Source organism: Homarus americanus, unplaced genomic scaffold, assembly GCF_018991925.1.
Source record: "Homarus americanus isolate GMGI-L3 unplaced genomic scaffold, GMGI_Hamer_2.0 scaffold6581, whole genome shotgun sequence".
Classification (NCBI taxonomy): domain Eukaryota; kingdom Metazoa; phylum Arthropoda; class Malacostraca; order Decapoda; family Nephropidae; genus Homarus; species Homarus americanus.
This window is the reverse complement of record NW_024736939.1, coordinates 1-16,214: the sequence shown is the minus strand read 5'-3', so window position 1 is coordinate 16,214 and position 16,214 is coordinate 1. Positions and strand designations below refer to the sequence as shown.

The 16,214-nt window shown below is 39.4% G+C and overlaps 1 protein-coding gene across 1 annotated transcript; it reads right to left on the bottom strand.

Annotated features, from left to right (window-relative positions):
- Positions 1-759: 759 nt before the first annotated feature.
- LOC121872502 lies at positions 760-8,144 on the bottom strand (the record flags this gene model as incomplete). Its single annotated transcript, XM_042375289.1, is given in 2 exon segments — positions 760-1,171; positions 7,957-8,144. Coding segments are annotated over 2 exon segments (194 nt in total), but the record flags the coding sequence as incomplete, so codon positions are not given.
- Positions 8,145-16,214: the final 8,070 nt, after the last annotated feature.

Sequence of the window (16,214 nt, the reverse complement as noted above, 5' to 3'; positions counted from 1 at the left end):
GATACGGATAATATGCTTAAATAATAAAGCTGCTCCATATTCTCGAAAAAATGTATTTAAATGTGAATTAAAACTAATGGGTACAGTGTATTTGATGTTTTAAATACTGTAGTACAGTACTGTACACAACTGCACATAAACACAAGTACAGGTTAGGTATCCTTTATCCAAAATGCTTGGGGATTTAGGGGTCTCGGATTTGGGATATATTTGGAACACCAGTACAAGGTATACAGAACCTGTATAATGGGGTAGCTCACCCAGCAGGGATGGGGCCCAAGGAAAGTCATTTATCTTAAGAATATGTACAAAAGATTCATTATTGTTTATTACTGAATATGTATTTCATTGAATTAACGTTTATATATGTGAAATGAACAATGCAATTCATTAATAATAAGTAGAAGCATTGTTTTCGTGAGTGACGATGGTTCTACATAAGAAACTGAAGAAAATAAGACCCTGCTTGTGGCTGTAGTGAACTTAATTTAAAAAAATTTAATACCTGTATGTATGTTTTAAGTAATGCTATTTAATGTTAATAAATGGAACACTAGAAGTAGCTAACCACTAATGGTAAAGAAATAAGGCGAGACGATTGAGAACGCCAACGTATGTACAGTAAGTGCGTACATGTGAAAACATATGTCATTTCTCTACATATGAATATGAAAGCAACACTTATTTGCTGTTCATATATGTTTTAAATAATATTTACAAATGTAAAACTAAAATTCTATTCACCAATGGTGGTAAAGTCTAACACATAGGACAGTCAATGAATATTGTGCGAGTTTTTACTCAGATGACTGTCATATGGTTCAACATAGACTACTGAAAGCACGTTGTAAGTTAAGTTAGCCTATTGTAAGTTGGTGAGCTGCATCTGCTGAAAAAGCATCTAATTTATTATGTATCCATAACTGACATTTAGTCAATATGACCAAGGATAACCAACAAGCAGAAAATATTTTTTTCCAATAGCATCCTTATGCCATCCCTGCTAACAACTTACTGAAAGTTTGATCAATCAAAGTTTATACATGGAGAAAACAGTTCCTTCATTGATAATTTTTTGACAAGAATAAATCATCACCCACCTGTATATAGATGCTCCTCTACTTACGAACGAGTTAGTTCCTGAGGCTTGTTTGTCCGTCCAACTTTACTTCTGTAGATACAAAACATATTGTAAAAAATGAAAATATTATGGATATTTAGTACAGCTATACCCTTTAATACAGCCTTAAAACCTGGCTCACTCTTCTGTTCTTAGGCAATATTTGTTCTATCTGAAATTTTCTTCAAAATAATCCAGTCTCATCCACATTAAACACCTGTTCTGACAGGTAACCCCCCCCCCCCATCAGTGATGATGTTTGTATCTCCGAAAGTTTGTAAGTTGAACGTCCTTAAGTAGAGGAGCACTTGTATAAGGATATGCATATGAAAAACCTTTGAGTATTTAATTTATCAATGTACAGTACAGCTCTATACTGGTATTCACACAAAAATACTTCCCACATTGTATATACAGGTTAATGTAATTTACATGATATATGTGGAAAAATACCCCTCAAAATTTCCCACAAGAATTCCCCCCACCTTGTAGATACCTAACTAATATCTCCTGCGACAAAACATCTCTATCCCAAAACATGAAAAAATGACTGCACACTCGTCAAAACCCCGCCCTCACACGTCAAAACGCCATCCCCCAAACTTAAAAAATCCTCCCAAACAAATATGTGATGAAATAACATTATTTTCTAGATTCAATGAGTTCAGGATCTTGTGGATAAGGGGGCTTCGTATCAAAGGGTTGTGGGTTCTGTAATTCCTGAGGTTTGGGGATTCGAGACTGGAGCTTGGGGTTCAAAGTTTAAACTTAAACTCAAAGGATTCACCATAAAATGAATAAAGGGTCGAGACTGTCCAGAATTGTAACCTAAATTTCCAACTGGTTCCTACTATGTGTAACCTCAGCTGATTGGTTGCTCCTGTTCCAGAGTGTGGTATAAAGAATGGGGGAGAGGAGAGCAGGGAGAACTGACAACTGGAGGAACACCAATTTCACCAGGAGTGTGGGCAGTCATTACCAGTCCCAACAACACACCATGCAGTCGCTACACTAGCCCACCATACACCAAGACCGCTACAAGCACCAAGAAGCTGTCTGTAACTTCTTACCACCACACCACAACAGATATTGATGGTGTCTATGAGGAAGTGTGGACTGATGGTGATTATCTGACAATGGTGATGTCTGCAGTGCTACAGAGGTTAGCAGACAACAGTGAAGTAATGGTGACATGTTGTCACTTGTATTCAGTTGTGAACATTAATGAACCAAGTTATATTATATAAATTGCTTGTCTAATTTTCCCTGAGTCTTACATTCAATACATGAGAACAGTCTCACGTTTCATATAATAACAAGGTAGAGTAATCAAAATCTGGTAAGTTCCTTAAAGGACTATCATCACAAAATGTAAAAAATCCTCTCCAACATGCAAAAAAAAAAAAAAAAAAATCCCTAACACATAAAAAATCCATCTACATCACAATAGGTCGACAAAAGCATTCAATATAAATCTGTCCAATGGCTTGGTAAGTTTCAATGGTCAGTCTACATAACACCTAGCTACTATAACTCAAGAACACTTACACCAGGTCCATTTTCTTTTTTACTTTTATCCTCTTTGCCACTGATCGGCTTGAGAGCCATTTGGGTGGTTAGTCATTAAGTATTGATTAGAAACACACTTTGATCTGCATGAGGAATAATTCAAATAGAAAAGTCATCGTTTGAAAAATAAATGTATTTTTCATTATGTGGAGTGAAAAACTCTCATAGGCCTGATGGCTCACTTAAGACTAAGCCTCTGATACACAAAGACAATGTGTCCGGCATTGCATTCTCTCACCTTCACTTTCCCAACTGGTAAGTTAGGTACCCATTCACAGCTAGGTGGACTGGAGGTGCCCTAACTATGAACCAGCAACCTATAAGACAGGAGAGAAGTGTTGTATCAAATTAACCTCCTCACTTCATATTGAATTGTGTGTTTCAATATATTATAATTGGGTAAAAACTTAAAGGACACTCTTCCATAATACTCAGTTAATGATTGCTGAGTGAAGGCCTTGACATGGTCACTATAATGGTTGCCCCTCGTGTAACGAGGATGGCCGGCCTTAGGGCCACCTAGGAGTCAATTTGTTTAAGGTGTAGAAGCTGTCGCCATCACAATAACCACACCCTAAATAAGCGGTCACCAACACATTAACCACACCCTAAGTTAGTGAGTTGCATGACCCATTGTCGAGGAATAGTCCGAGAAAAGTGGACAACTCGCCAACTCCACTGGCTAACCATTAACCCGAAACATAATCCACAAATCGATTAACATCCAGTTCCCCATTACTGCTGGGTAGACAGAGGCAAATGGCATAGAAAAACTTGCCCATACAGTAGTTTCACCCTGCCCGGGGATCGAACCCGGGTCCACTCGCTTGCGAGGTGAGCATGCTGACCATTACACCACAGGTCACCTAGAGCCTTGTGCTGCATGCTGAGCTGTAAGTTTGATCATGTAAAGTGCATCTGTTAGTTTAACCATCTCTATGTAAATCTGTTGCACTCACAGCTTTGGCCCTACTCTTGTAAAACTTGAAATATGAAATGATGGTCCCTCCAGGTTAGTTCTTTGGGAAGAGAGGTCAATATTAAAAGAGGAAGGTTGTTTTTAAGTGAAGCTTACAATATATGCTGTATATTTACCAGCACTAATCAGCTACCATACAGGTTGTTAAAGGTAAGGAGATAACCGCTTACTGCCAGTCATCCTGAACTGCTGGTGCTTGTACAGCACTGTACTGAGATTGGGTTAAGTTAAGAGGAGGCTACAGCATACCCTATACAATGGACGGGTACAAGGACTTGTCTCAGTAATTCATAAAGTAATATCTCCATTAGCTGAAACCCTCCAATACAGAACTGTACCCGGAATTAAAAATGACTCAGAATTTTTCCGTAACAAAATTCTCTCAATTCCGGGTCTGTGAACAAGTTTTCGAGGTTGAAAATCAAGCAAATTTTACAGAAAATTCTGAGAAAACTTCTAGAAACTGGGTCTGGGGTCAAATTCAGAGGATGAAATAATGCGTAGCTCTGACAAATTCTGGAAACTTCCTAATTGTTTTTTCTGGGTCTGGGAGTTAAATTCTAGGATGAAATACAGTAATGCGTAATTTCTGGAAAATTCCGAGAAAGTTTTCCCAGTACCCGGAAAAATTCTGAAATATTTCCGGGTTTGAGAGAATCATCTCATTACCCGGAAATCTCTCATCCTCGGAAGAGCTCTGAACTAATTATTCCGGCTAATGGGGATATCACTACTGAACTGTACTAAGGAATAAGACAAAATATATATTTCAAATGTTAGTGAATTGGATGATGCTCTTATCTAGTGTTGTATTTCCTCTTATAACACACATGATAAACAACTTCACTGTCCCCAGTGAATGGAAAGTGGCTTATGTGAGTCCTATCTTCAAGAAGGGATATCGGCACTCCACGAACAACTATAGACCAGTGAGCCTGACCAGCATAATATGTAAGGTACTTGAGAGTATTATCAGAGATGCCGCAATGGAACATCTAATGCGAAACAATCTTGTAAAGGATTGCCAACACGGTTTTATGCCAGGGCGCTCCTGCTTAACACAATTGCTTTAGGTATTGGATATTTGGACCCATATTCTGGAATGGGGTGGTAATATCGACAATATTTACCTAGATTTTGCCAAGGCTTTCGACAGTGTACCCCATGAAAGGCTGAAAATCAAACTGGAAGGGTATGGAATTCGGAGAAATGTCCTTGCATGGATAGAAGACTTTCTACATGACCGCAAGCAGTGTGTGGTGATTAATGGCACGAAATTGTCATCCGTACCTGTCACAAGTGGGGTACCACAGGGCAGTGTATTGGGCCTGCTGTTGTTTGTTTGTTTCATAAATGACATGCCTGACATTGTACACTCCTCCATACAAATGTTTGCCGATGACGCTAAGTTATTTCGGGAAATTAAGAACCAAGCTGACTGTGAAGAGCTGCAGAAGGACCTCTGTGGGTTCCAGGAATGGTCGAAGGAATGGCTGCTGAGATTCAATGTCACGAAGTGTAAGAGGATGCACTTGGGGCGTACCAACGGTAAGGAGGCGTATCATATGTTCCAACGGGATGAAGAAACTGCACTAGTCGAGACTGAATGTGAGAAGGACCTAGGTGTGTATGTTGACAATGAGCTGAAGTTTTCGGGCCATTGTGAGAAGAAAGTAAACCAGGCAAATAAATTATTGGGTCTTATAAGAAGGTCGTTCAGATATCTAGATGGTCCGTCCCTCGTAACGATCTTCAAGAGTGAAGTGCTTCCCCATCTGGAGTAGTGTCACTCAGTCTGGTCCCTGAGATATGCTATGGACTGTCAGTTGGTTGAAAATGTTCAAAGGAGGACCACCAGACTGGTGCCTGCATTTCGGCACCTCAGCTACCCTGAGAGATTGGAGCGCCAGAACTTGCCTAGCTTATATTACAGACGAGCAAGGGGTAACCCAGTTGAGGTGTATAAGCATCTCAGGGGGCACTAATCAGTCGAGTGTCCTTACTTGGAGCTGGCGGGCGCTCGCCCCACAAGGGGTCACAGCTCAAGATTGAAGAAGCCGCAAGTCCAGAAAACTGTGAGGGCAAACTTTTCGGAGTGAGGGTTGTAAACTCTTGGAACAATCTACCAGAGAGTGTTGTGACGGCACCGAGTGTGAGCTCTTTCAAGACAAGACTTGATCAACACTGGAGCGGGTTCAGGTACATTCAGGAGCCGGTGCATGCCCAGTATTTGCCAACAGTGCGTGACAGAGACGTGACCGATCGCCCGGGCGGCTAGCGAGCCGATCTTTTGGTGAAGAGGATAAATGAAAAGGAAAAGTAATCAGAGAATGACCGATCGCCCAAGCGGCTAACGAGCCGATCAGTGGCGAAGAGGATAAAAGTAAAAAAATAAAGGTTAAAAGTGTTACCGAGGGGGTGTTTAGGAGGCTGGAAACTTGCAGTACATAAGAATTTCATACACAACTCCTCCCCGACTTACGACAGGGTTAGGGACCCAAATCCAGGTCCTAAGTCAAAATGGTCGTAAGTCGAATATGCTTAAATATTACATAGAAAATCTAAAATGGGTGTCTATTTTTCTTCTCAGCACCAAAAAACTCACTTTTAAGCTTGCCAGCCATTTTAAAGTGAATTACAAACAAAAATTGTGTCTGTGTACCGACGTTGGGACTTGAAAATACACAATTTAACCAAATATTGGTACAACCGAGGCAGGTCGTAAGTGCGGGTGGTCATAAGTCGAGTAGGTCGTAAGTCGGAGAGGAGCTGTACTAATGACAGATTAAAATTTAATATTTTCTGGGTCTTAAAGATACCTGTACAATACTGTAGAATGATTAACTTATGCCTACAAGCTATGTACATTATTGTTGGAACATAGACAAAAATCCAAAGAGAGTTTGTACAGGTTTAATAGTAATCTGAAGTAAATGTGAAATTAGGATGGATTATAGTAAGTTAGGGTTAGCATAAAGTCATGTTAAGCTAAGTTGGATTAGGATAGGTCACCTTAAAGTATGTTAGGGGTTAAGTTTGAACTGCTTAGATGAGGTTAATTCAAATTAAGCTTTATAAGATCAAGTTAAATTAGTTAAAACTTAGATTAGGATAAGTCACATAAAATGCAGATTAAATCAAGCTGGAATTAGTTAAATTAAAAGTAAATTAGACTATGTTTGGTCTGATTAAATTAAGTTAGTGCAGTGGTGTGTTCTGTTATCACATTCAATCAATCAAACTACCATCCTCATATCATGGTATTCAGTTTTTAATTTCATTCAACTTTATAATGCTACAGAATGTGCTAAAGTATAGAGGCTGCTACTGGTATTGCCCTGACTGTACAACCAAAGTCATCAAGGTTATTGAGGATCATAAGGGAAATAGAAACTTATAGTAAAAAATAAAAGCTGGATTCTCAGTGGTTACCAAACTAGAGCACTAAGATTAAAGAAGTTGCCGATAGGATAGAGGGAGTAGTAGAGAAAAGCTACGCTCAGGTTGCAGCAGGGCCTCAGAAGGTGACAAAGAAATGTAGGATCTGAACAGGCCTTGCAGCAGCTAGGGACTCTACAGAAGTTTTGAAAAGATTACAACCGGTAGGCCTTCTGATATGGGAGAGGGCAACACTGTGATCGGCTTGAGCATAGGAACAATACAACTGTGTTTGGAGTTCCTAAGAGTCAGTCGGAGAAAGCTGAAAGTAGGAAAATACATGACAAGATGAAGGTTCTGAATATCTGTACAGAGGCTCTGAACCTGTATACTGTACTACCCCCAATGAAGTGACGATGCTAGGAAAGAAGCAGGAGAATAAGTCCCATCCCCTCAATACAGTATAACATTAGAGAATGGGGGAAAAGTGGGAATTTATCAGACAGGCAGGGAACGCAGCATTTTGAGACATAGTCATAAGTGCAGATCACACAGTAGTGCAGAGAGAACAGCACAAATAACTCTTGAAGCAAAGAGGGAGGATTCGGTGAAAAACTGGGACGGACTTGGGGGGATGTAGTAGAGGCAGGTGTATCAGTACAGAACCATGGGACAGCAAGATACCCCCCACCCCCTCAACTTCCTATCCAGGAGGAAGTGTGTACCATGTAAACAATGTCATCTCTGGCCACACCCCCAAAATATGGTGAGTGTAGTCAACAAGGCAGTTGTTGAGAATGAAAAGAGGCCAGAGCCACTACCAAGCTCGGAGTCGTTACCGAGGACTATTTCCGGTGTTGTGTGTGTTTGATAGTCATCTTGACTTGAGCATACAACCATCCAGCCTTACCTTCCTGTTATCTCTGCTAACGGGAGTCTTTTTGATTCCTGAGTGTCTCTTGCTGACAGAGAAGCAGAGGGTAGCGAGGATTGCTAGTATCATGAGGCCGCCAAGAGTGCCCACCACCGACACTAAGGTGATGCAGTTCTGCTCCATCTTCTTCAAATCGGCAAGTTTGTGTTCCACTGCAGCCTTTCCTTTGGACACTGCCTGGTGTGAGAGAATTGAAAGTGTTTTAATTTAAATTAATACAATTATGCACCTGGCACGACACACATCTGAGGTCGTCAAAATTCAAGAGATGATTCTTGTTGCCTGGGTTCAGGATGCCATGAAAGCGTCCCCCATACATCCCCTCCCCCACACTGGTATGAGTCACCACCAGATTGTTTCTGGTGACAATGTCTGAGCCTTCAACTGCTGCTCTTCTGTTTTATAACACTGGAGGCAATGCTTGAGTCTGGCATTTTTTTTTTGCTGCATTTCACAACCAGATACATATAAAATACTCTTATATTATATCCTATTACATCATCATATGTCCTAATAGCACAGTACAGTACTTCTTAATATACTCTAGTACATCCTAATACTGTACTGTACAGTACAGTATACCCAATTACAGTGTAATGACCACGGCCGTACACGCCAGTTATCGTAAAATCAGACAATTCATATTACGCTCCATAGCCCACAAAACATGTAGCTATGCCTTCTTTATTGAGTCTCCCCTCTGAGGCATCCGTTTTCAAGACGCCCGAGTCCCCTGTTTTCCCATTTTCTCTTTCGCTTCTCCATCATTATCTCAGGCACAGTGTGTGTGTTAGCTGAATACCCAGCAGCTGGCTGTATTGGACGATGTCGTTAATTCGGCAGGATTAAACTGTGGGAGTCCGCACCCTGGGCCCGAACCCCTCACCGTGTGTTGGACTACAACCAACCTTAACAGCATTCTTCGTTTGTTGTTACACCCTGGGGCACTCTTTACACTTATATGGGCACAGTATTATTGTATCTATGATTGGGGATTAACTAGCAGAAATATAGTTATCCCAGGTTAAGTATTGAACTCATGAATGTTGGTGTCCCAGCGGTACTGTTTGTAATGATTGGTTATCAGACCACAGATTACATCGGAGAATTACAACACATATAACATTTAGTATAGGCCCACGTGGCAACAAACATACCAAGTCGACACATCCTACAGTCCCAAGAGACCTGACCCCGGCCACTAAGTACTTGAGTAACCCTACTATATAACCGATATAACTGTGTTAAGGTAACCACACCTGGCCAAAACACCCCGGGGGGTAATAATTAGGAAGTACTACTGACCTGCGACATGACCACACCCGGACAAACAGCTGTCCAGACCTAACCCAAGGGAGATCAAGGACCCGCTAATCAGCCAGCACCCCTGTTACCCAACCCAACAACCCGGTCAAGACACACCCACTTCAGTAGGAGAGGTCATCCACAGCTCTTCCTCCAATATATATAGGACCTGTAGCCCTCTCGGAGAGAGAGAGAGTCTTGTAACCAAGGAGGGCCAGCAACGACGTCCCCAGTCCCGCTCATCAAAGAAGTCTGTCACTAAGGGTAACGAGGTCTCAGCCGGGTCCATCGACAGAGTGCTGTCAACTCAACGTGTAAAAGTAATTGCTGGCTGTGTAGGCGGTATAAGTGCGGTGATCCCGAACCTCCCAACGATCGACTTGTGAAGTTATACGAAAATATCATAGTCTATCATACCCTGTGTACGAATCCCCCCATTAATTCCCTCTAAGCAACTAGTAAAATAAAGCTGTAACACGCATTTGTGTTTTATATACTACACTTGTACTGAGCCTGTGTTAATATACATAGTCACCCCCACACCCTCAAGTCACGCTACCTACTTCCCTCACTATACGATTCTACTACTATAAACTCCTACCTTACATAAGAACATAAGAACATAAGAAAGTGGGATACTGCAGGAGGCCGACTGGCCCATACAGGGCAGATCCCTTTCACACCCATCCCAGCACTTCCATGTGCCTATCCAACTTCGTCTTGAAGCTCCCTAGCGTCCCCGATCCTACTATAGCACTCGGTAGCCTATTCCACATATCCACAACTCTATTACCAAACCAGTGCTTGCCTATATCCTTTCTGAATCGGAATTTATCTAATTTAAAGCCATTTGTTCTAGTTATTTCGTTATTACTGAGCTTCAGAACATCTTCCATTTTACCCTTGTTAATCCCACTTACCCACTTGTACACCTCTATCATATCTCCCCTAACTCTACGCCTCTCTAATGAATGCAAGCCTAAGCTTTTCAGTCTTTCTTCATATGGAAGGTTTCTAATATTATGGATCATTTTTGTCATTCTTCTTTGTACTCTCTCCAAAGAATCTATGTCCATTCTATAATAAGGACACCAGAACTGAACCACATAATCCATGTGTGGCCTCACTAATGCTAGGTAAAGTTTCAAGATAACGCCAGCAGTTCTGTTACTCACACTCCTAGATATGAACCCAAGAATCCTGTTTGCCTTGTTGCGAACGCTAATACATTGTTTTCTAGGTTTCAAGTCGTTGCTAACAAATACACCTAGATCTTTTTCACAAACTGAGTTTTCTATTTCCGTGTTACCTAGTTTATACTTAACGTTTGTATTCGTCTTCCCTATCTGTAGTACCTTGCATTTATCAGTATTAAAATTCATTTGCCAGTCTACTCACCACTCATGTAAGGTATCTAGATCTCTTTGAAGGTGTTCAAAGTCACTGTCTGAATTTATCACTCTCCCCATTTTGGTATCATCTGCAAATTTACTAATCCTACTAGTTATGCCTAAATCAAGATCATTAATGAATATAACAAACAGCAGGTGTACTACCACTGAATGCTAGTTAAAGTGCCATGTTGTTCATTCCGAACTAACAGGAGGTGTTTGATACCACCTTAATTTTGGATTTTGTCGAGTGTGTTATGTAATCATCTGTATTGACAATGAAGCAATATCATGAGTGTATAATGTTGTAATCAAGACTGATCTATTTTACTATTAATTTAAAGTAAAACCAAAGCGGTCCAGTCTGATCTGAGTGTAATTAATTAACATCTTATTCACTCCATATGTTAATAAATATTAAATTAGTAAACTACAAGTATCACCATTCTATTCCTTCTACACAATGGTTCTCAGAAAATAACTAGTAACTCACGTGCCTAGAAGTTCGCTAGCAGGCTACCTAACAGTTCCATGAGATATGTTATATTCTAATAAAAGTCTGGGTGGTGGCAGGCTACCGTTGTAAGTATAATAAGTGTTATAAAACGAATAACATGGTTTCCCACACTAATCCATGGTTTAGAATATAACTAGATCAAAACAGTATACAGAGGAAAACAGGACTCTTACAAATTGGTGACTTAGAAAATATAAGCAAGAATATAAGTATTGAAGAATAATAACAGAAGAGAATAAATATAAGAAATATTTGAAATAAAAATATAAGTATATAACTATATTGAAGAATAAAAAGAATAAGGATAAGAAGAGAGTAGTAAAGGGAAACAACCCCCCCCCTTACAACAGTACTTTCTAATACTGTACTGTATACCCTAATAAACCCTAGTACAGGTTCTGTACATCATAATACAGTATACCCAAGTCAATTTTGTTTTACAAAGAACGTTCATTTGCCCCAAAAATGAAGATCAGATTTGAGTAAATCACATAAAAAAAAAAAAAAAAAAAATATATATATATATATATATATATATATATATATATATATATATATATATATATATATATATATATATATATATATATATATATATATATATATATATATATATATATATATATATATATATATATATATATATATATATATATTCTCATAAGAAAAAGAGCCACAGCCATTAAACGAATATTTACCCTTTTCTCTAATCTTCAGACCACCAAACTATTTTGTAATCCTCTGTACAATATCCCACACTTCTTCTTATCCTCCTTACAGTGTCCAAATGAAATTGCCAGTGGAGGATCAATCATCATCTGGAATAAATCCGAAAATATGTTGACATATAAGCCAAATTATCAGTAGCAACACCAATATACCTGTAGTGCACTCTAGTGGCTAGGTTTCTGCTGAGGGGAAGTTCAACTAATTATCCAGTGGGGAATTCCCGGCAGGTAGTGGCATGAATTTATGAAGAAAGTTAGATTTAAAAACATTTATACAGTGGCTACTGAAAAAAACATTGGAAGCAAGAATGAACTCGTTTGGTTTATGTATTTCAAGTGACCTAAAAACTTCATATAAAGGTTCTAGAGAATCATGAATCTTGTTATATACTATAGTGCATCTCCTCCCCGACTTACAACCTACTCGACTTACGCCCACCCGCACTTATGATCTGCCTCAGTTGTACCAAAATTTGGTCAACTTACGTGTTTTTGAGTCCCAAAGTCAGTACACAGACAAAATTCACTTTAAAATGGCTGGCAAGCTTAAAAGTGAGTGTTTTGTGGTGCTGAGAAGAAAAAGAGACACCCATTTTAGATTTTGTGTATAATTTAAGCATTTCCGACTTACGACCTGGATTTGGGTCCCTAATCCCGTCGTAAGTCGCGGAGGAGCTGTAGTTTCACAATATTCTTCCTACAATATGATAACCTAAAACAAACCTACATGTACTGTAGTACTGTAGTGTAGTGAATGTAATGTAGAGAGTGTAGTGGATGTACTGTATGTAGTAGTGTAGTGGATGTACTGTAGATAGTGTAGTGGATGTACTGTAGATAGTGTAGTGGATGTACTGTAGATAGTGTAGTGGATGTACTGTAGATAGTGTAGTGGATGTACTGTAGATAGTGTAGTGGATGTACTGTAGATAGTGTAGTGGATGTACTGTAGATAGTGTAGTGGATGTACTGTAGATGTATGTAGTAGAAGTAGTGGATGTACTGTAGAGAGTGTAGTGGATGTACTGTAGATAGTGTGTATGAGAGTGTAGTGGATGTACTGTAGATAGTGTAGTGGATGTACTGTAGATAGTGTAGTGGATGTACTGTAGATAGTGTAGTGGATGTACTGTAGATAGTGTAGTGGATGTACTGTAGATAGTGTAGTGGATGTACTGTAGATAGTGTAGTGGATGAACTGTAGATAGTGTAGTGGATGTACTGTAGTGTGTGTAGTGGATGTACTGTAGATAGTGTAGTAGATGTACTGTAGATAGTGTAGTGGATGTACTGTAGAGAGTGTAGTGGATGTACTGTAGATAGTGTAGTGGATGTAATGTAGATAGTGTAGTGGATGTAATGTAGATAGTGTAGTGGATGTAATGTAGATAGTGTAGTGGATGTACTGTAGATAGTGTAGTGGATGTACTGTAGATAGTGTAGTGGATGTACTGTAGATAGTGTAGTGGATGTACTGTAGATAGTGTAGTGGATGTACTGTAGATAGTGCAGTGGATGTACTGTAGATAGTGTAGTGGATGTACTGTAGATAGTGTAGTGGATGTACTGTAGATAGTGCAGTGGATGTACTGTAGATAGTGTAGTGGATGTACTGTAGAGTGTGGTGGATGTACTGTGGATAGTGTAGTAGATGTACTGTAGATAGTGTGGTGGATGTACTGTAGTGTAGTGGATGTACTGTGGATAGTGTAGTAGATGTACTGTAGAGAGTGTAGTGGATGTACTGTAAATAGTGTAGTGGATGTACTGTGTAGATAGTGTAGTGGATGTACTGTAGATAGTGTAGTGGATGTACTATAGATAGTGTAGTGGATGTAGTGATGGTGATGTATGGATAGTGTAGTGTAAATAATGTAGTGGACGTTGTTAGTTGATGTAGTGATGATGATGTAGTATCAATAGTGTACTTGGTGTAGTGCGTGGTGGAAGGCAGACAAGAGTATGGAGGAGGTGGGTTGTGTGTGTGGTGGAGGTGGGTTGTGTGTGTGGTGGAGGTGGGTTGTGTTGGAATAAGTAGATCTTTATGGACACATCTTAGGCTCTATCATACGTTCACTAAAGATTTTTTTTTGAACGGTTCATCATATATCGTTATTTCTATTAACATTTCTTTGGATCATAATAGAAAGCGAGTGGTGTATAATAGTGGGTTAAGGTATCAGAATATAGTTACCCAATGGTGTAAAATAATTGACAAGGTTGTTATGTGATTGGGTAGTTACGGGTTCAACTGGCATTTGACGCGGCGCGCTGCTACTGGTAAAACCAAAATTCTTTTTTTTTGTTTTATATTTTACATCGCTGTTTCTTAACTTTCACTCTGGATTTAAATTGCAAGGGTTAAGATGAATATATTGGTGAAAATCTACATGAAATAGAACAGAAAAACAAGAATAGGGAGTTCACACGTATTATTGTTGAATGCACCTTCACCAACACAACTCCTCCCACCCAAATTGCCACATTTTACTGTTATCTTTGAAATATTAGTGTACCACCAACATACTGAATCAATAAACACATGACAAAAAAAATGTCAAGTAGCAACAAGTTTTGTTGAGAAAATGGCAGCGTCCTCACCTGCAGGAGACTTGTGTACAGCCTGTCGGTGTTTGGGTCCTGTTTGTTGACACATCACCACCGTTTATATACCAATAATGTCAGTTATTTCTAAAGTCTCTATTATCATTCACTTCAATAATCCATCAAAACACAGTAGATAAGCCAGAGGCTTCAATACAAACGACGAAATAGTCCAGCAATGAACGAGTTACTCCACCTGTTCCAACGACTGACGCTTTCTGACCACTGGCCACCACACGGCGAGTATTGTTGAAAAAAATACCACGAACGTGACTTGACGCCCTCTTTATTCTCCTATCTTTGAGAGTATATGTTACTAACTCAACGTAACTTAACCTAACAATCCTAGGGTAACTTTCTGTATATAAATAAGGATACACTGTTGATTCAGTCTCTTAGGAAAATGTACAAGAGCTTCTGTTCGTAGTACATCTTTAACATTTAACGTAGCATCTTTGATACAAGACGCTATTTTGTCTTTAGTTTTCGAATTTATGGATTCTCTCGGATTATATTACGCAAAAATACTACTTATATAATATATTGATAAGTAAAGGCATCAAAACTAACCTTTATACAAGTCTTATGTCAAAGATTTCGTAGAATTTACTGGAAAAGGGACCATACTGGCTCCAAGTTGCTGGTGAATGTTGACAACAAACCCTCACAGAAAACGGAATATGTTGGGGAAAACTATACTGTAGATGTTACAGCAGAAGTAAAGATAATATTTATTTATTTATTTATTTATTTATTTATTTATGTATTTGTTTATTTATTTATTTATTTGTGCTTTTATTTTTATCGTTGTTGAATTAGGGTAAGAATACTCTTTCTATTCAAACTTCCGTCTCTACCTCCCTCACACTCTCTCTCCCTCCTGTTCAACCTTCCCTCTCTATCCCCCTCTCTCCCACTGCTCTTCACTCTCTCTTCAAACTTCCCTCCCTCTTTCCTTCCCTCTTCAACTACCTTCTCTACCTCTCTCCCTCCCTTATCCTCACTTCAAACTTTCTTCTCTACCTTCCTCCTTCCCTCTCTCTTCAAATGTCCTTCTCTACCTCTTTCTCTGCCAGTGTGTGTGCGTGTTACTTTTACTTACCACTGATCGGCTCGTTAGCCGCTTGGGCAATCGGTCACGTCTCTGTTACTTTTCCTTTTCTTTCATCCTCTTTACCAAATGATCGGCTCGTTAGCCCCTATGCTTGAACTAGGAGCAAGTCCTCTGCTCATTGTTTGTTTACGAGCTGCTTGGTTTGAACGGCTTCTCCCATGTACAATGTATCATAGTGAGTTCTTTCTGTTTAATATGCCAGGGGGTCTGGGGGGGCTAGGAAGTTACATAGGTTTCTTACAATGTTTTGGTGGCTTGTTTTTCTTGTCAAATAAAGTTAAGTTAGGTTTACTTAAAAGTAATCCCATTTTAATACATTTGCCCAAACTTTGACAGTGCCCACTGCAAAACAGTGAAGTTGTGGCATTTTTAAGTAAATTTTCTACGAAAAATCAGCAATGGGTATGTCATCAGCAATTACCCTCTTCCAGTATGGGGATATAAATTTGTTCAATAAGTCTTACAGTGTTCAGTGGATCAAAGGTACAGAAGCCTCAAATAATGGAAGAACTAGGACAGACAAGTGTAAAAAGAAAAAATAGTGTACGAGACGTTTTTCCTGAGTGCCAAAGCCA